Source organism: Oryctolagus cuniculus, chromosome 9, assembly GCF_964237555.1.
Source record: "Oryctolagus cuniculus chromosome 9, mOryCun1.1, whole genome shotgun sequence".
In the NCBI taxonomy this organism is placed as follows: Eukaryota; Metazoa; Chordata; class Mammalia; order Lagomorpha; family Leporidae; genus Oryctolagus; species Oryctolagus cuniculus.
Genome location: NC_091440.1, coordinates 127904339 through 127924426, shown reverse-complemented (window position 1 = coordinate 127924426; position 20088 = coordinate 127904339). Strand labels below are relative to the sequence as shown.

Sequence of the window (20088 nt, the reverse complement as noted above, 5' to 3'; positions counted from 1 at the left end):
TGGCTTAAAATAGGGAGATTATACTGCAGTATCTGAGTAGGCCCAATGTAATCATAAAGGTTCTTAAAACTGGGAGAGGCAGAGAGAAGAACCACATGAGATGGATTCTACCAGATGTTGCCCACTTTGAATACACAGAAATGCAAGGCATGTGGTGGGCTCTAGAAGCTGGAAAAGTCAGGAAACTGGATTCTCCTGTCGAGCTACCAGAAAGGAATGCAGACCTTTGACACCTGATTGAATTCCAGTGAACCCCATTTCAGAATTATGACTGTAAGACCCCTGCAAAAAGCATAATAAAATTATAATAAATAAAATATCAGTTAGCTTTAAGTTACAATAAAAAAAATAATATTAATACGGCTAACAGTGATATTAACAAGTGTGTTATATTAGGCTGTTAGGCCAAGTAGTTAAGTAATCTGGTCACATTAAGTAAAGCCTTTCCCCTAGATAGTGCTGGTCCTGGGAAATAGGGAAGTAAACTGGTTCTCAGAGGAGCGGTTAGATATTACTTGGAGATATGGGCAACAGAACATCCTGTTATGTACATGGGCCTCCTCCCCTGTGCTTTGCTCAAGCCTAACAAAGAAAACCACCAGGCACGTAAGGCACGTAACCATCTACTTCTCTTCCTCAAAAGACCCCCCTTGTCCATGTACTTTGCCCAACTGTCTAATTGCCCAATGAACTTATGCCACCCTATAGTATGTTAATCTTGCCCAATGAACTTACGCCACCCTATAGTATGTTAATCTTGTGGTTTTGCCCTTTAAAAGCTGTGTGAGATGACTGCTCGGGGCTCTCTCTCTCTTTCTCGCCACTTGCGGCAGCAGAGAGCCCATTTGCGCAAATGAAATAAAACTGCCTCTTGCTTTTTGCATCGCCTGGTCTGGAGTCTGTGTTTCTGGGGTCATCACAAAAGGGCACCACTCTTGGGGTCCTTCAGTGACCTTCAAAATTGTGTGATGATGAGTTTGCATTTTTTAGCCACTAAATTTGTGGTGATTTGTTACAGAAGCGCTAGGAAACAGATACCATGTATTTTATTAATTGATGTTAAGCTAATCTTATATTCCTGGTATAAATCCTGGTTATTCATTGTATGCAATCCTTTTTATAGTTGCTGGATTTGTTGTTGACTGAAATAATCAGTCTGGTTGGACAGAGTTTATTTAGCAAGTCAAAGTGAGAACTCAAACCAGAAGCCCTCTGAATTGACTGCTTCATAGGCTTCTGTTTGGTAATAGTTTTTATGCTTTCTCTTACAGGGTGAGTATGTATTGAATCAGGTTTAAACAGGTAGATTTATATCACAGCTATCAATTACATTAAAAATCAAAAAAGAGGAGCCTGTAACACCAGCATCCCATATGGATCCCAGTTCGTGTCTTGGCTGCTCCACTTCCAACCCAGCTCCCTGCTAATGGCCTGAGAAATCAGCAGATGATGGCCCAAGTACCTGGGCCTTTGCCACCCATGTGGAAACCTGGAAGAAGCTCCTGGCTCCTGGCTTTGGCCTGGCACATCACTGGTCATTGTGTCCATCTAGAGAGTGAACCAGTGGATGGAAGATCCCTCTTTCTCCCTCTCCCTGTCTCTCCATCTCTCTCTGTAACACTTTAAAAATAAATAAATAAATCTTTTTTTAAAAAGTCAAAGAATATCTGTCAATAATCACAGACTTGGTTATTGATTAAGCGGTTGTTAAACTATCTTCCTTTACCGGGAGTGGCAAACAGTGGGTTATTAATTATTCAGACCACAGAGCTGTTAGTCTGTAATGGCCCTAAGATCTAAAGCTTAGTACAGCAGATGTTCATGTGGTCACCGGGTTTGTTGAAGAGTCTGGTTGACCCTGAGGGACTGACTGCATGGTGTCTTGACAGCATGGACAGCGTCTCGCTAACTAAGGCCTCTCCAAGCCACGGTGTGCTCGTGTTTTGTTGAGGATCTTTAAGTTTATATTTGTGGGGGATCTTACTGTGGTTTCCTTTTTCTGTGGTAGCTCTAGGTTTGAAATAGCCTCACAGAATGAGATCAGAAGCAACTCTTCCACCTTAGAATCATCCCTCCACCTTCATTATGGTTTTGTTTCCATAATCTGTCTTTGTCCATCCTTTCCTTTCAACTTATTTGAAATCTACCTTTAATCTAGATTTCCCACATAACATTGTTACTGGAGAAACAAAGCGTCAGGCATGAGACAGAGCAGTGGAAAGCAAAGTAGCAAGGTTTATTAAGGTAGGGACATCCGTAAGAACAGATGTACACCTCTCCATGAAATCAGACATGACCGATTTCACACAGGGGCATGGCGAAGGTATAACATTTAGGCTGGGGCTTTTAAGGGGATGGGTCTCGCCTTCCTGCCTTTTCTCTCCCCATCTGCTTCTTCTCCAGAACAAAGGACTTGTTGGGTGTAAAAATGAAACATTCCTTTTGAGTTTTCCCCCTAAAGTTGTCAGACAGGGGAAGCCTGGATGGCATTAGCCAAAGGGGCTTCTCTCTAGGGTGCCCACCTTAGAGGAAGGATGTTTATCAGGCCAGGTAGAAGGGGCAGGACCCCCTGGAAGGTCATCAGGGTCCAGGCAGGACTTTGAAGTGCAGATACTGGGCTGCACCTGGAAGGTTATGAGGTGACTTTGAAATGCAGATGCTGGACCGATGTAGATGTCAATTCCTTAGGCCCTTGTCACACGCACATAAGCTCATTTCTGACTTCCTACCTAACAAAATCACAGAACAAAATACCATATGTAAAAAAAATCACAGAGAAAGCAATAAATGCCTGCTTTTAAAAAGTATTACTATGATATGTACACTACCTCTTATAAGAGTGAGGACTACCTTTAATATTAATATGTTACTCATTTGTATACTCTGCTTTATATTTTATATCATTTAATCCTTTAGATAACCCTATGAGATTTAATAGTTATCATTCAAGTTTATACATAAGGAAACATTGACAGCTACTGTGAATTAATATATTATCGTGTTTTCTTTTATAGATCATTCACGAGAAGTCTTGCAGCGATTAGTAGGCCCAAACAAACTGAAACAAGTGACATGGACTGTGTATTGATGCCTTTTGAAGCTCATCAAAGCTGTGGAGGCTGATCAAAGCTACTTTCCCAGGAAACCGTCTGTACAGATTTGCTTTCCACTTAATTTAAGACTACTTTATTATTTTACCATCTTATTTAAGCTATAACTCTCAGAGAATCAGCTAACTCTAAGTGTGTACATGGTTTGTGCTCTGAAGTTAACCAGACCCTTAAACATTTCAATGTTGCTATTATTCTATACTTGTTTGGCGAGTCATTGTTTTTGAAATGTAATTCCAGCATGAACTCTTACCTATTGAGGAGGGACCAGAGCAGGGCATGAGTTTTGTTTCTTAAATAGCAAGGTTTTAAATCATTCGTTTTCCCCTGAGATTTCCTTCTCCTACGTAGACATTTGAGCTGTTTAAAGAGAAATTTGCTGATATTGGATAAACTGTTTGTTCTTCCTTAAGAAAAAAGTTCCTTCCTAATTATTTCCTGGCTTTTACCTTCTTGAACTATTTAAATGCCATTTGCCAAAAGCAAAGCTGAACACTAGACCTGTTAAGTATTCACAGAATTTATATATCTCTTTGTTTCACGAAGTAAATACGTAAATGTCATAATTCACAACATCACACCTTAGCCACTGGGCTTGTTTATATTTGTAATGCCCTTGACCAGCTCCTTTCTCCGTTGATTTTTGTGCTGACTCTTCCCAAATATATTTTATTCTTCTGTGAGTCTTGTTCCTTAGCAAAACTACATTTAGAAATGTGTAAACATGAATAAATATGAAGTAGTATTACAGAGACTGTACCCTGAAACTCTTTTGATTTCACATTGTGAAATAAATAGCAAAGGTCATAGTTTCGAAAAGAAAACTTCTGAAAAACAAACAAAATTTTCTGACATATACTATGCTCAAATTACCCCCAAATTTATGCTGTGATCCTGGCTCTGGCTTTCTTTTTTTTTTTTTTTTTTTTTGACAGGCAGAGTGGACAGTGAGAGAGACAGAGAGAAAGGTCTTCCTTTGCCGTTGGTTCACCCTCCAATGGCCGCCGCTGCAGCCGGCGCACCGCGCTGATCCTGGCAGGAGCCAGGAGCCAGGTGCTTTTCCTGGTCTCCCATGGGGTGCAGGGCCCAAGCACCTGGGCCATCCTCCACTGCACTCCCTGGCCATAGCAGAGAGCTGGCCTGGAAGAGGGGCAACCGGGACAGAATCCGGCGCCCCAACCGGGACTAGAACCCGGTGTGCCGGCGCCGGGCTCTGGCTTTCTTAAACATTTCTTATTTTGCCTCTGATGTAGTGAAAAACATGAAAACAGGGGAAATACCATATGTAACGAATCTTGTACATGCTTGGGGAGGGGCTACATATCCAACTCTATTTCTTGACTTTATAATGTGGCATGTTTATAATGTGGATATATGTATTGCCACTGCAAAGGTGGTGTGTGTGTGTGTATATATAAAATGGGTAAGGCCTGTCTGTGAAATTTTCTACAGACAAACATGGTGAAATTTAATATTTAATTTCTAATATGTCAGTAGGCTCTTCCCCTTTTTTGCAGAAACTAGTTTCAGGATCTAAGGTGTGAGCTTCTTAGGGTTTATAAAGGATTTATCTTACTAAACTGATTTGCACTTTTTTAAAAAAAAATTTTATTCATTTACTTGGGAGGGAGGAAGAGGGAAAGAGAAAGAGGGCGAGCGAACATGCTCCATTTACTAGTTGAATCCCAAAATACCTGTAATGGCCAAGTCTGTGCCAGGGCAAAAGCCTGGGGCCAGGAACTCCATCGAGGTCTCCCATGTGGGCAACAGGAGTCCAATTACTTGAGCTGTCATTGGTGTCTCCCAGAGTCTCCATGAGCAGAAGGCTGGAGTCAGTAGCCAGAGCTGGGGATAAGCCAGGGGAGTCTGATGTGGAGCACAGGTGTCTTTTTTTTTTTTTTTTTTTGACAGGCAGATTTAGACAGTGAGAGAGAGAGACAGAGAGAAAGGTCTTACTTTTTCCATTGGTTCACCCCCCAAGTGGCTGCTACGGCCGGCGCACTGCGCCTATCTCAAGCCAGGAGCCAGGCACTTCCTCCTGGTCTCCCATGCAGGGAGCACAGGTGTCTTAAGCAGCTTCTTTACCCCAGGGCTAAATGCTCACTCCCGCAGTTTGTATCTGGATTTTCTTGCTTTTTGTTGTTGTTGTTGTTGCTAGTTGTATTAGCTATTTTACAGTACTTTTTTAAAAAATAGGAGTTTACTTCAAAAAGTTCATGGAAATAGGATTAAAAGATAATCTTACTTTGATGCAAAAATACTTTGAAATACATGCATTGTTTTTTAATAATATGACTTCCCCATGAACTTCTTGAAGACCCCTAATATCAATACCTTCTCTGTCTAGGGATCCTCACCACTATGTATCAGTCTCCCATCCTGGTACCATTTTCACTCATGCCTCCTTGTTTTTCTTCTATCTGTCACCATCTGATACCTGTTTTATGTTTAATTTGATCAAAATCTGTCTCCCACTCTAGAATATAAACTTCATGAGAACAGAATATTTGTCTTTTTTTTTCACTGCTTTAAAACAGTGCCTGTTCGCTGTGGTGCAACAGGTTAAAGCCCTGGCCTTAAGCGCTGGCATCCTATATGGGCGCTGGTTCTAGTCCCAGCTGCTGGTTCCGATCCAGCTCTCTGCTGTGGCCTGGGAAGGCAGTAAAAGATGGCCCAAGGACTTGGGCCCCTGCACCCACATGGGAGACCTGGAAGAAGCTCCTGGCTCCTGGCTTCAGATCAGCACAGCTCCGACCGTTGTAGCCATCTGGGGAGTGAACCAGTGGATGGAAGACCTCTCTCTCTGTAATTCTTTCAAATAAATAAAAGTAAATTTTTTTTGACAGGCAGAGTGGACAGTGAGAGAGAGACAGAGAGAAAGGTCTTCCTTTACCACTGGTTCACCTTCCAATGGCCGCTGCAGCCGTCACGATGCAGCCGGCGCACCACGCTGATCCGAAGCCAGGAGCCAGGTGCTTCTCCTGGTCTCCCATGGGGTGCAGGGCCCAAGCACTTGGGCCATCCTCCACTGCACTCCCTGGCCACAGCAGAGAGCTAGACTGGAAGAGGGGCAACCAGGACAGAATCTGGCACCCCAACCGGGACTAGAACCCGGTGTGCCGGCGCTGTAAGGCAGAGGATTAGCCTAGTGAGCCGCGGCACTGGCCAATAAAAGTAAATCTTAAAAAAATATATATAAAACGGTGCCTGTTACATAGTAAGTACTCAAATATTTGTTGAATGAATGAATAGGAAAGAAACACAGGAAGAAAAAAATAGATGTAACACCCATATTTCCAATATCCAGTTCAATTTATTTCTTTCAGTGTAAAGAGATTGGAAATCGTCACTCCCATCTTCACAAGAAAAAAGCCCAATACATTTAAAAGTCAACACCACTTCCTAGATTCATCAGAAAATTAAGGTCAAAGGAAAAATCAAAATTGGAAAACCAAGTGAATGCAAAGAATTGCAGCTCATCAGGAGCAGAAGCCTGCTGTACCCTGCTGCTGGAGCCAGGACCAGTAGGACCCACACTTACAGTATAGTTGATGAGTTTTTGGAGGCCCCATTTGATGAGCGTGGAGGAGAACCACCATATTCTCAGGGCAAAGATTAGAGAAACAGCCCCCTCTTACTACCAGCAGGTACGTGAAAAGTAACCATTGTGAAATAATGCGCTGTGGTGTAGCAGGTAAAGCCATCGCTTGCAGTACCAGCTTTCCATGTGGGTGCCAGTTCAAGTCCCAGCTATTGCTCTTCTGATCCAGCTCTCTGCTGCGGCCTAGGAAAGCAGTGGAAGGTGGCCCAAGTCCTTGGACCCATGCACTCGTGTGGGAGACCTGAAAGAAGCTCCTGGCTCCTGGCTTCAGATCAGTGAAGCTCCAGCCATGGGAGCCATTTGGGGAGTGAACCAGCGGATAGACGATCTCTCTCTCTCTCTCTCTCTCTCTCTCTCCCTCCCTCCCTCCTTCCCTCCCTCCCTCTCTCTCTTTGCCTCTGCCTCTCTGTAACTCTGCCTTTCAAATAAATAAATAAATCTTAAAAAAAAAGTGCACAAGTATTCCATTTTCCTTAATAAACACTGGCCCTCCAGTGGCCTTGCCAGAGCCTAAGTGACCTGGGAGAAAAGAAGTATCCAGCCTCAGCCTATCTGTGCTTCCTGTCTCACCAAAGAGGAGGAAAGGAAAGCTGAGAAAGATTTGTGAAAGTGACAGTCCAGGGGCACGGGCTGACAGAGACAGACCTAATCCATGACCACAGAACACGCCCCTTCGCCCTCACCTTACCTCCACATTAAACAGGCCACCACACATGAACAGAGGATTACGGCTGGAAGAAACACAAGCCTCAGACGCTACTGAAGTAGAAATCAGGAGAGACAAAAACTAGAGGAAAACTTAGCCTCTGACACCTACTGCACAGCAAACAGTAACTCTACGCAGAGAAAACATGAAACCTCATATTACCCCAGTTTACCTGTTTTTACAACAAAGGAAAATCAAAAAGCATGCCAAAAGACAAACACACACACACACAATTAGAAGAGACACAGCAGGCATCAGAGCCCAACTCAGAGATGGATGAGATTTTGGCTTATCAGAAATTTGAAATAGTATGATTAATGTGCTAAAGACTCTAATGGAAAAGCAGACATAAATATTTTAACAGAAATGAAGAATTCCTTTCACAGAGGCATAATTAGACTGCTCTTGGCCAAGGAAAGAATCAGTGAGCTTGGATTTGTCAACAGAAACCTCCCAAACTGAGAAGCAGAGAAAAAAAAAAGAGAATGAAAAAAAAAAAAACACAACTTCGGGACAGCTACAAAAGGGGTACCACACATAATGGGAAGAGCAGGAGAAGACGGAGAACCTAAGAAATACCTGACTGGGATGATGGAAACTGACAGTTTCCCTAAATTATTGGCAGACATCCAATCTCACATCCAGAAGAAGCCCAGAGAACACCAGGCAAGATACATTCTCAAAAAACTATACCTGTGCATTTTCCAACTGTAGGTAATCAAAGAGAAAAAACCTGAAAGAAGCTAGGGAAATAAAATGCCTTACCTGCACAACAATAAAATTAAGAATTTCACTGGGTTTCTTGAGAAACCATGCAAGCCCGAGGAGTATAACAGAGATGGTCCCTGACTTAGAATGATTCCACTCACAACTGTTTCACTTTACGATGGTGCAAAAGCGACAAGCATTCAACGGAAACCTCCTTGATGTCTGGTCTTTTCCTGGACCAGCAGTGTGTGATGCAATCCTCTCTCATGACACTGAGCAGTGAGTGAGCTCATGACGTGAGCTAAAGCTTCGTCAGCCACACAATTACGAGAGGAAAGGACTGATACCCTACAGTGCACTGCACTGCTGAGCTATGTTGTGCGGTAGGTTAAGGTGTGGGAAATGCATTTTTCACTTTTTAAGACCTAACCCCCTTGTAAGTTGAGCAGCATCTGTACTTGTATTGAAAGAAAAATCGCCAAGCTAGAATTCTGTATCCAGAGAAAGTATCCTTCAAAAATAGAAAAATGCTTTCTTAAATGAATGTAGGTGGAATTTTTAACAAATATACTGCCCCACAAGAAATGTTAAGAAGTCATTTTGCTAGAAGGAAAATTGTATAGGTCACAAACATAGATCTATATAAAGAAATTTAGAGTATTAGGGAAAGAATAAATGAAGTTAAAGTCTTTCTAAAAATTATTTATTTGAGAGGCAAAAAGACAGACAGAGCTCCCAACTACTGGTTCACTCCCCAGATATCAGCAAGGGCTGGGCCCAACTGAAACTAGTAATGGGCACTCAGTCCAGGTCTCCCATGTTGGTGGCAGGGAACGATTAACTGAACCATCACCAGTGCTTCCCGGAATCTGCATCAGCAGGAAGCTGGAATCAGGACACAGAGCCAGGACTCAATCCCTGTACTCTTATGTGGGACGTGGGCACATTCACCCATGTCTTAACTGCTAAGCTAAACACCTGTCCCAAAGTTACAGTCCTTTATTTTTCTTAATCTTAGTTGATCTCATAATTTGTTCAAAATAATAGCAACAATGTATTTGGTAATTATAGTTTATGGATAAGTGAAGTGAATGAGGGAAATTGTATAAGGGCCAGGAGGAAGAATTGGGAATACTCTGTATAAAGTACTTATGCTACCCATGAAGGGGTACAGTGTATTTGAAAATAGACTTTGATTAGTTACAAATGTATACTGCAAACATTAAAAAAAAAAAGTATAATTAATAGCCTAAGAGAAAAAATGGAATGATAAAATGCTTAATTAAAACTAGATAAAACAAGGGTAGAAGACAAAAAAAAGAAAGAAAGAAGAAAAAGGGCAATAAAATAGGAATAATTTACATATTAGCAGATATCAGTAATCATGCTAAATATAAATGATCTTAATACAAACCAGTAGGCTACAAAATCATTTTAGAGCTCACCGATATGTACATGGGAGACTAAAAAATATTTTAAGTAGCATCTGGATACCTCAAGGACATTCCTGTGCTGTTCTTCTAAATGATTCAGAGGATAACAGAGTTTATGGGTATTTAAACTGAAATCTACTTGACCTCTTCAAGTGGATTTACAACAGTGCTCCAAGTACAGTTTTCTTGAATTTTCTCTCATCTTGCTGAGAAGAGTAGTAACCAGCAGAAGACCCGGAATTTTCAAAGAATATCTCGAGAATTACTTCCTCTCAGGTGCCATCTAATGCCATTACACCCTGTAATTTCTATTCATTTTAACCAAGACTGAATAAAAATTCAAGGTTTATACTTTTAAAATCCCAGTAGACACCAAGGAAAATTTAAAGCATCAAGGGCTGATTCACTAGGCTATAATAAACTCTGACCCCCAAAGTTCAAGAATCAAGAAATGCCAAGATCCAAAATAATAATAATAATAATAATAAAGGGGCTGGCATTGTGACTCAAGAGGGGTAAGTTGCTGCCCACAATGCCAGCATCCCATATAGGCATTGGCGTCCTGGCTGTTTCACTTCTGACCCAGCTCCCCGCTAGTGCATGTGGGAAAGCAGCAGAAGACACCCAAGTACTTGAGCCCCTTCCACCCACGTGGGAGACCCAGATCGAGTTTCAGGATCCTGGCTTCAGCCTGATCCTGCCCTGGCCATGGAGTTATTTCAGAGTGAACAACTAGGTGGAAGATCTCTCTGTCTCTCCCTCTCTCTCTGTAACTTTGCCTTTCAAATTAATGAATAAATCTTTTAGAGAGAGAGAGAGACAGAGAGATGTCAGGATACTCTGCAACTTCAACTCCAAAACTCCCATCAATTATGCTATTTTCCTGCCTAAACAACAACTTGCCCTTAATTGCTTTTTCCAGTATTTCTGCCATATAACTCTGATCCAGTCTCCTAGGTATCCCAATCCCAGTGGCAGTGCAGTGTATATTATTAGAATGCATTTAATCCAAATGCTACACATAATTCCCAAGCAGTGTATGAGAACAAGAGGGTACGTCAGAAGGGCTACATTTGATGCCTCACTTGTTTTTTGTTTTTTTGTTTTTTTGTTTGTTTTTCTTTTTGTTTGTTTGTTTTTGACAGGCAGAGTGGACAGTGAGAGAGAGAGACAGAGAGAAAGGTCTTCCTTTTGCCGTTGGTTCACCCTCCAATGGCCACCGCGGCCGGTGCACCGCGCTGATCCGAAGCCAGGAGCCAGGTGCTTCTCCTGGTCTCCCATGGGGTGCAGGGCCCAAGGACTTGGGCCATCCTCCACTGCACTCCTGGGCCACAGCAGAGAGCTGGCCTGGAAGAGGGGCAATAGGGACAGAATCCGGCACCCCGACTGGGACTAGAACCTGGGGTGCCAGCGCTGCAAGGCGGAGGATTAGCCTAGTGAGCCACGGCGCCGGCCTGATGCCTCACTTGTAACATATATAGCAGTGGTGTTTAGTTTTCTATTAGAGAAATGGAAATAAAGAACATGCTATTAGTATAAAATTCTAAGACTAAGTACTAAGATTCCTTCCTACCCCAGCCCACAAGCCATTTGGCTCCCTCAGAAGGCAGCCATTGTTACCAGTCCCTTACTTATCTTTCTAGAGAATGCACACATGTATATACACATTTTTATGTAAATAGTAGTATGCTACATACTTTATTCTTCCCATTATTTTTCATCTGTTTGATAGTGTTTTATTTTTATGTAAAATTCTGACAATGTGGGGCATGTAGTGACATAACAAGTTTCTTGGTAACCTTAGTAAAACATAGTCATCGTAAGGTGTCAGAGTACAGAGAGAGAAGGAAATTCTGAGTCATTTTCCCCATGATTGTTAACTGAGGCCCTACTAGATACTAAATATTATATTACGAATTTTACATTTTAATTTATACAATAACCCTTTGAAGTGAGACTTACTGAATTTTTTTCTAAAGATTTATTTCTATTTTATTTGAAAGACAGAGTTGCAGAAAGAGAGCCAGAGAGAGAGGTCCTGCATCCACTCATTCACTCCCGAGATGAATGCAACGGTCAGAGCTGAGCTGATCAGAAGCTGGGAGCCAGGAACTTCTTCCAGGTCTCCCATGTGGGTACAGGGGCCCAAGGACTTGGGCCATCTTCTACTGCTTTCCCAGGCCACAGCAGAGAGCTGGATTGGAAGTGGAGCAGCTAGGACTCAAACCAGCACCCATATGGAATGCCAACACTGCAGGCTTGGGCTTTAACCCGATGCACCACAGCACCAGCCTCAGGCTTGATGAATTTTATTACTACTTCATAGATGAAGAAGTTAAGGTTTAGAGAGAACTTAACTAGCCCAAAAATCACACCAGGAAGTGGTGGAGCTTTCTGGCTCCCAAGGACATTCTTAGGGATTGAATAGGATTTGGCTCCCCAGATTCACGTGGACATTTCACCTGAAAGTCTTACTTTTTGGGGGTGGGGGTGAGGGGGTACTGTGGTGCAGTGGTTAAGCCATCTGTAGTGCTGGCATCCCATATGGGCTTCAGTTTGTGTCCCAGCCGCTCCACTTCCTATCCACCTTCCTGCTGTCGTGTCTAGGAAAGCAGTGGAAAATGGCCCAAGTACTAGGGCCCATGCACCCAGGTAGGAGACTTGGCCTGGCCGAGCCCAGGCCATTGTAGCCATTTGGGGAATGAACCAGCAGATGGAAAATCTCTCTCTCTCCTCTCTCTCTCTCTCTCTCTCTCTCTCTCTCTCCATCTGGCCTTCCCTCTCTGAACTATGCCTTTCAAATAAATTAATCTTTTTATAAGAAGTCATTTGTTTTTAATGGTTATTTTTATTTTCATCTACTTTAGAGGCAGAGCAGCAGAGACAAAGGACAATATTCCATCTGCTGGTTCACTATCCAGATGCCAACAGCAGCAGAGCGAGCCAGACCAAAACCCTGGGTCTCCCTTGTGGGTGCAAGCACTTGAGCCATCGTGTGCTCCCAGGGTGTATTAGCAGGAAGCTGGATCAGAAGCAGAGCAGCTGGGACTCACACCAGCACTCCAGTATGGGATATGGGCATCCCAAGTGGCAGCTTAACCCTGTGATGCCCACCCCCTAAAGTCTTATGTTAATCTTTGATGGATTAAGGGTGGAGAAGTGATCTAATTATGGTGTCTAGGAAGTGGGCTTAGTGAAATGTTTTTATAACACTGAGGATGTACCTCAGAAGGTAGTGTTTGAGAGAGGATTGGTCCTGGGCTGGCATTGTGGTGTGGCAGGTTAAGCTGCCACCTGCAACACTAGCATCCCACATCAGAGCACCAGTTCAAGTCCCGGCTGCTCTGCTTCCAATCCAGCTCCCTGCTAATGCACCTGGGACAGATGCAGTAGATGGCTCAAGTACTTTGGCCCATGCCATACCTGTTGGAGATAAAAGCCAAGCATGTTCCTGGTTTCTCCTTGCTGGCTGGCTCACCTCCACCCAACCTGCCGCAACCAGCTCCCACTAGATGTCAGACTCAGGAGCCACCTGATCTTGGACTTCAAACCTTGAACTGCCAAGCCAGAATAAACCTTTTCCCTGCCAAGAAGCTCCTCCCAAGTATTTTAGTTAAGCAAACAAAAACTTGACTAATACACTCATGTACTCAATACTAACTGCATCGTTGATCTTTACCAATAACTTTTTAAAATATGGTATTCTGGAGTGGGTGTTGTAGTACAGCAGGTTAAGCCTAGTCTCTTAGGATGCCCACATCCCATATCAGAGTGGCAGCTGAAGTCCCTGCTATTCTGCTTCCAGTCCAGCTTTCTGCTAATGTACCTGAAAGGCAGTGGATGCCGCCTCTGATTCTTGAGTTTGGGCCACCCATGTGGGAAACCTAGATGGAGTTCTTGGCTTCTGGCTTTGACAGCCCAGCCCCAGCGGTTGTAGCCACTTGGGGAGTGAACCTGTGGATAACATGTCTCTCTGTGTCACTCTGCCTTTCAAACTGTAGATTCTGCTACAGTATCTAATTCCCCTTCACTCGTTAAATTACCCACTACTACCCATAATCATATTCCTACAATAGTAAAACTAGAAAAGAAAATTATGCACAGAGAAAGGTGCACCTAGCATGCACAGAAATGCAGAACAAGTCCCTTGACAAAGGCTGACAACACTTTAAGCCTTCATGCTTTGGAATCAACACGTGCCATTTAATAAGACTTAAAGATTTATGTTCTTTAAGCTGGAGAATGTCTCCTGTGGGGACAGCAGTCAGGGATAAATCCAAAAATAACTATGTACTTGGAAGCACTTTGACAAGTCAAGGCTGGAAATCCCACACCGAGCTTGTGGTTAGTCCATTGTTGTCCTGCCTGGTAGATTCTGTCAGGGGATAGTCCACCACCTTATGCAGCTGATGCTGAATGCTGTGGACGCTGAACTGGGGCCGCCCAGGGTCACCAATCAGCACGCGGGTTCTGTGGGTCCAGCAGCAGTCCTTGAGCCACTGGTGGAGACGGTCTGCGAGGTCTGCATCATAGAACATGTCTCCAAGTACAATCAGGTCCCACCGACCTCGTTCCAAATTCAAAATGTCTTGGGTTAAAATGGGAACAGGATCCAGTTGGTTCAATTCACAATTCAGTGTAATGGCCACTCCTGCAACTTTAAAAATGATATAATGAATTAGTATATGCTAGGCTGCTTTGATTCCCTACTGATGAATTTAAATGATTTAGAAACTCTCCTGACAATGTGGGTATTCCCTTTTTCTTGAACACTGGTTTTTTAGGTAAAGGAAACCTAGTATTTACACTACCATGAGCTACATTCTGCATATTCTAAATATATAACTGAATATCCTAAAACAAAAAAAAATAATACAAGACACCTGGAAATGCTGGATTTTAAGAACATGTGCTAATCTCAATATCCAAGAAACTTGGTTTTTTACTATGGACAGTTCCACAAGCTTGGGCTTGAGCAAGGTAGCAAGTTATAACTGACACCCTGCTGTGTTTTTTAAAAACAGGATCTCCCAGGACTGTATCTCCCCCAGGGGCAGGCGTTTGCCCTAGTGGCTGAGATTTAAGATGCCACTTGGGACGCCTGCATCCTGCACTGGAGTGCTTAGAGTCAAGTTCCAGCTCTGCTTCTCACTCCAGCTTCTTGCTAATGCACACCACAGGAAGCAGCAGGAGATGGCTCAGTACTCAGGTCCCCGCCTCGCATGTGACAGGCATGGATTGAATTCCCTACTCCCAGCTTTGGCCTGGCCCTTATTTTTAAAGTATGAAATCCTTACCAGGGTCTATGTCATTGGCCAAAATCCTTGATGCTCCACTCATCTTTGCAGCAATAGCTGTAGCTCCACATCCACTCCCAAGATCTAATATGGATTTTCCTCTGACAACATCAGGATTATCCAAAATATACCTAGAGGCAAAGAGAGAAAATGTGTCTTACAGAAACAGGAAAAAGTCAGTAAAAGGTATCCCAAAAATAAAGAGAGAGAGAGAGAGAGAGAGAGAGAGAATGACTTGGGGATGACTCAACAAAAAACTAGTGGAACTTAGCAGAAGAACTTGGTTCAACCTGGACAAGTTTGGCCTGACTTGAGTGAAACATGAAATCCATGTTCAGGGATGGGCAGAGGCAGCAGGAGAGGGAACCTTGGTCTTTCTCTTCAGCAGCCTTGAAGGAGCTAGTTATGTTCCTCACATCGACATCTTCTCGAAAGGGTGTTGAAGGGCAGGCGTTGTGCAGCCGTAGGTTGGGCTGATGCTGGAGATGCCCACACTGGATGCCTCTGATCCAGCCGCCTGCTGTGCACCTGGAAGGCAATGAATGATGGCCCCATGTGGGAGCCCCTGCTGGAGTTCCTGGCTCCTGGCTTTGGCCTGGCCCTGCCCTTGCTATTATCAGGCATTTGGGAAATGAACCAGCAGATGGAAGCTCTCTCCCTATCTGTCTCACTGTCCCTCTCTCTTTCACTTTGCCTTTCGAATAAAAATAAATAAATCTTTTTTAAAAAGGGGTATTTAGCACTTACAATGATCCAAAAACCAGGAATTAAGATTGACCAAAAAAAAAATGCTAAAATAGAACTAAGTATACTTGACCCAAAATTCAGCTTCATTTTGATTATTTATCATAGAATATTTGACTCATTTGCTTGAATTTTATTATAATGACCTCTTTTGTTAGGCCAACCAAAGAATTTGGACCAATACTAAATAGTTATCAAACATGTGAAGATGGATAAGACACCAAAATAATAAATGTCAGCTGACATTTGGTGTTAAAATTGGGTATCAAAGAACAGTGGGGACTATGGCAAAGTAGAGTTGTACATGCTCCGGCTCTTTGGGCCAAGTCGCCACCAGAATTCCAGTGTTCCCAGACATTTTTACATGAAATCTACTTTTTTCTTTAAGTTTCACCAGTACAGGCCAAACAAAACACACTTATGGGTCCCTCAGTTTATAACTCTGATTCAGTCTCAAAGAAGTTGACTGAGCTGAAAATCAGTCACTTCAAGAGACGTCTCTTAAACTGTCAGCATTTTAAACCTACGCTGAGGCAGACGTCAGGGACAGCAGTTAAAGATGCCATGTGGGACGCCCACGTCCCGTGCCGAAGGTCCTATGTTTGAGTCCCATGCCACTCACACTTGCGAGACCTGAACTGAGTTCTTGTCTCCTGGCTCCTCTTGGCCCAGTTTCTGGCTGTGGTAGGCATTTATGGAGCCAGCACATGAGAACAAATGGGATTTCTTTTTCTCTCTGCCTTTCAAACAAAAATGAATAAGTTTTTAAAAATAAATGTTGTAACTAAATAAAGCTTGAAAATCTGGGAACACAGCAACCAGAATATTAAATTGTTTGATATCACCTGAAAATTTTTCACATTTAAAACTATATTGGGGGCCGGTGCTGTGGCTCACTTGGCTAATCCTCCACCTGTGGTGCCAGCATCCCATATGAGCTCCGGGTTCTAGTCCCGGTTGCTCCTTTTCCAGTCCAGCTCTTTGCTGTGGCCCGGGAGGGCAGTGGAGGATGGGCCAAGTGCTTGGGCCCTGCACCCTCATGGGAGACCTTGGGGAGGCACCTGGCTCCTGGCTTCCGATTGGCGTCGCCATTTGGGAGGAGAACCAGCAGAGGGAAGACCTTTCTCTGTATGTCTCTCTCTCACTGTCTAGCTCTATCTGTCAAATAAAAAAAAAAAAAAAAAAAAAAAAAAAACACACACTATACTGGGTGGGGTATTTGGCCTGGCAGTTAAGATGGGAACGCCCCACATCAGAATCCCTGGGTTTGGTTCCCAGCTCTATTTTCTGACTCCAGCTTCCTGTTAATTCAGACGCTGGGAGGCAGCAGTGATAGGTCAAACAATGGGGTTCCTGCTACACATATGGGAGACCTGGATTGGGTTCCTAGCTCCTGTCTGTTGTGGGCATTTGAGGAGCGAGCCAATGGATGAGAAATCGCCATATGTCTGTCCCTGTCTCTCTCAAATAAACAAACTTCTTTAAAAAATGAAACCATATACAACATGAATTCTATAGGCTACACCATTCCTTTGAAACAGAGCGCTTATCACCCTTTTGTTTTATAACCCCAAAGCATAAACAGATGACATAATTTCCCAATCCTAGATGAAGGCTCATGAAAAGCTCCTGCCTTTGCTTCAGCAGTACTGATAACATTTGGCTCTGTGAGAAAATGCCCTGAGAATACCTGCGCAGTGTGGAGAGTTGGGAGGAGACCTTAAAAATGTGGATTCGGGGGGGGGTGGGGGGGTGGGTTAATCTGCAGCCTGAGATGCTGGCATCCGTATGAGCATGTTGGAGTCCCAGCCTCTCCACTTCCTATCCAGCTCCTTGCTACTGTGCCTGGGAAAGCAGTGAAAGACAGACCAAGTGCTTGGGCCCCTGCCACCCAGGTGGGAGACCTGGATGGAATCCCAGGCTCCTGGCTACAGCCTGGCCTATATCGTCTGTTGTGGCTATCTGGGGAGTGAACCAGCAGATAGAAGATCTCTGTGTCTCTATCTTTCTCTTTCTCTCTATCACTCTGCCTTTCAAATAAATCTTTAGAAAAAAAAATACTAAGCTTGTGTCAGAAGGTGAAAACAGCATGCAAAAATATAGCTAAATTGGTCTAAATATAAAAACAAGAATCCTTTGGGGCTTGGAGTTCTTAGGGGGTGGGATTACACTTTTATTTACTCTTATTTATAAGGAGTCAACTTCTCCGACTGCCAAGAAGTTCTGGCAGTAACCTCATCGCACATCAGTCTTCCAGTTACAATCCCTGTCCTCTCTCAACTGAGAACCCAGACTCCTGAGGCCCTCCTGTTCCTGGCAAAGGCCAAAGCCGGACACGCCAGCGCTGTTCCTAGAGGAGACAAAGGAGACAACTCTGTTCCCCGGGAGACGGACCCTCCACCTTGCTTTAGGAGGCAGTCACAGTCCCAAACCTGTGCGGGCCTCCGTGACTTCCGATGGTTTTGGTGGGGGCAGCAGTGTCGGAGGGAGCTGAAAAGCCAAAGGAACTGTAGTAGCCCTGCAGGTTCAGCACTCAGCGGGGCAGTACCTGGACAGGGCCTGGCCTCCGGGCCAGTAGACTGCCCAGTAGGGTTCCCTGTGCGGCCACCGGCCAGCCTTTTCCCACCAGAACTTGCATCTGGGAGTCAGCAGTCGCAGCTGGACTTCGGGAGTGAGGCTGCCGCGGCCGGTGACTTCGGTGTTCTCCTCCAGAAAAGCTTTCAGCGCCGGGTCCAGAGAGCTGCCCGCGCAGTGGCCCCGGGGACACAGGGGGAAAGCCCCGCCTCTGCCGGCCCTCAGGAGCCTGCAGCCACTCCCCGAGGCTCGCCAGGCGAGCCGCAAAGCCATGAGGCCTCCTCCAAAACACGCGTCCGCGGATGTCACGTGGTCAGGGCTGCTCCTCACGGAAGTGCGAGGTCTGTCTCCAACTTGATCTCAAGCAGAACGTCTGGATCTCTGAAAGCAGAGAATATTGACAAGTTCAAGGCTGACCAGCATCTCCAGATGCTGAGATAAAAGACTGCAGTGCGAGCTCCAGACCTGACATTCACAAGTGTGAATCTTCCATACAAACGCCTGGGCCGTCAACCTGGGGAAATCCAGTCTCTTAAAGGGATGCCTCTTCACAGCAGAGCGCTTTTCCTAACCTAGAGGCATGCGTAATTAAATTAAATGCTTATGCAGATCCTCAGGAAAATGCCTCTTCTATAAAATAAGGTGTAGCGTTACAGTTCTTTGATGCATTTTGTAAATGAGTTCTCCTTAAGCAGGCATGGCGGACAACTAGGCACAAAACACACAACAGTCCCTGAGTTCGGGAAGCTTTATTGTACTGCTGGGACAGGGCAGTCAGCAAGGCACAGCTGTTGCCTTTCTGAAATCCAGCCGAGAGCTGTGGGGTCACCGAATTATACTGTGGGCAGATACGCAAATACTGATTACATTGCACCACTAAAGAATGTTGATTCACAAAGTGATGCAATCAAGGTTCAGATTATTTCTTTGAAAAAAAAAAAAACAACTATGGATTTAACTGTAATAAAAACCATCAACTCCCAAATCTCTTTCTGTAAATATCTCTGTTGACTGGATTTTACAAAGTCTGGTCTGAAAACACATATTCTGATAGCAACAGCTCCACTCGATTAAGTAGGAACGACAAACAACAACTTAAACACAAATTAGACACCCAGGTGTTTGGGGCTCTAGTCTGTTCTGCAAATATATGTAAATCAGTCTTTTTTTTTAATTACGTAATTTTTTATTTATTTGAAAGGCAGAGGGACAGACAGAGATCTCTCACTCACAGGTTCACTCACCAAAAGCCATTAACAGCCTGTATTGGGCCAAGGCAAAGCCAGGAGCCTGGAACTGAGTCCAGGCCTCCCACATGGGTGGAGGGACCCAGGTACTCAGCCCTGACTGCTGCCTCCCAGGGTGCCCGTGAGCACGAAGCTCTACCTATGGGATGTGGCATCTAACCAGGAAGGCGAACGCCTGCCCCTGACAGGTCCGCTCAGGTATCAGAAACTGAGCAGGGATCAAATGCCGAGGGCTACAAGGCACAGGACGCAGGCTGGGGGAAAGACAGGATGGGCTGTGGCGAACGTAGACTCCGCATGCTGCCGGGTGTTCCAACTGCTCAATCCGGAATGCAGGTATTTACACTTAATTTCCACGCGCGATTCGTGCACGGCAGGTCCTAGTCTGAGAACGGAGTAGCCTTCCAGGGGGCATTCGCCGTCCCACCGTGATGGCAGGGGATCCCACGCTCCGGGAGTCCACCTTAAAGGGGCAGGTGCCGCCCGCCCTGTCTCCTCACCTGGATTAGCCAGCACGGAGCGCGCAGAGCTCCAGCGCCACTGGCGCTCGCGGCGCGCGGGGCCCGCAGCCGGTGGGGAGGCTGGCACGGGGCGCGCGGGGCCCAGGCGGGCTGCGGGACCGCGGCGGGCTGCGGGGCCCGGCTCCGCCCTCGCTCCCAGCAACGCTC

General features: G+C 44.6%; 2 protein-coding genes across 19 annotated transcripts in view; one reads left to right on the top strand and one right to left on the bottom strand.

Moving 5' to 3' along the window:
* The window catches only part of AMN1 (antagonist of mitotic exit network 1 homolog), a 45510-nt gene extending 41650 nt beyond the window's left edge, over positions 1–3860 (top strand). For all 17 annotated transcript variants that reach the window (XM_070049616.1, XM_017343290.3, XM_070049620.1 and 14 more), the window contains one exon: positions 3015–3860. In XM_070049616.1, the coding sequence (XP_069905717.1) occupies positions 3015–3088 (74 nt within the window). In that variant the 3' untranslated portion in view covers positions 3089–3860. The remainder of the gene's footprint in view (positions 1–3014) is intronic.
* Positions 3861–13739: 9879 nt separating this feature from the next.
* Positions 13740–20083, bottom strand: ETFBKMT (electron transfer flavoprotein subunit beta lysine methyltransferase). Of its 2 annotated transcripts, none has more exons than XM_008259433.4 (4): positions 19921–20083; positions 18148–18554; positions 14856–14986; positions 13740–14215 (listed from the first exon to the last, which is right to left on the bottom strand). In XM_008259433.4, the coding sequence occupies exons 2-4, from the start codon at positions 18444–18446 to the stop codon at positions 13872–13874; spliced, it is 774 nt and encodes a 257-aa protein (XP_008257655.2). In that variant the 5' UTR covers positions 18447–18554; positions 19921–20083; the 3' UTR covers positions 13740–13871. The 2 variants fall into 2 exon arrangements, with proteins under 2 accessions (XP_008257655.2, XP_069905724.1); XM_070049623.1 differs by lacking the exon at positions 19921–20083 and adding an exon at positions 18639–18714.
* Between the last annotated feature and the right edge of the window lie 5 nt (positions 20084–20088).

Bases quoted from the DNA above. Each gene is read 5' to 3' on its own strand.
- ETFBKMT (XM_008259433.4), bottom strand. From the start codon at position 18,446: ATGGCTTTGCGGCTCGCCTGGCGAGCCTCGGGGAGTGGCTGCAGGCTC. The intron at 14,987-18,147 runs GTACTGCCCCGC...CTTTGCCTCTAG, and splicing joins GGAGGCCAGGCCCTGTCCAG to GTATATTTTGGATAATCCTG. The intron at 14,216-14,855 runs GTAAGGATTTCA...TCATTTTTAAAG, and splicing joins GGCCAATGACATAGACCCTG to TTGCAGGAGTGGCCATTACA.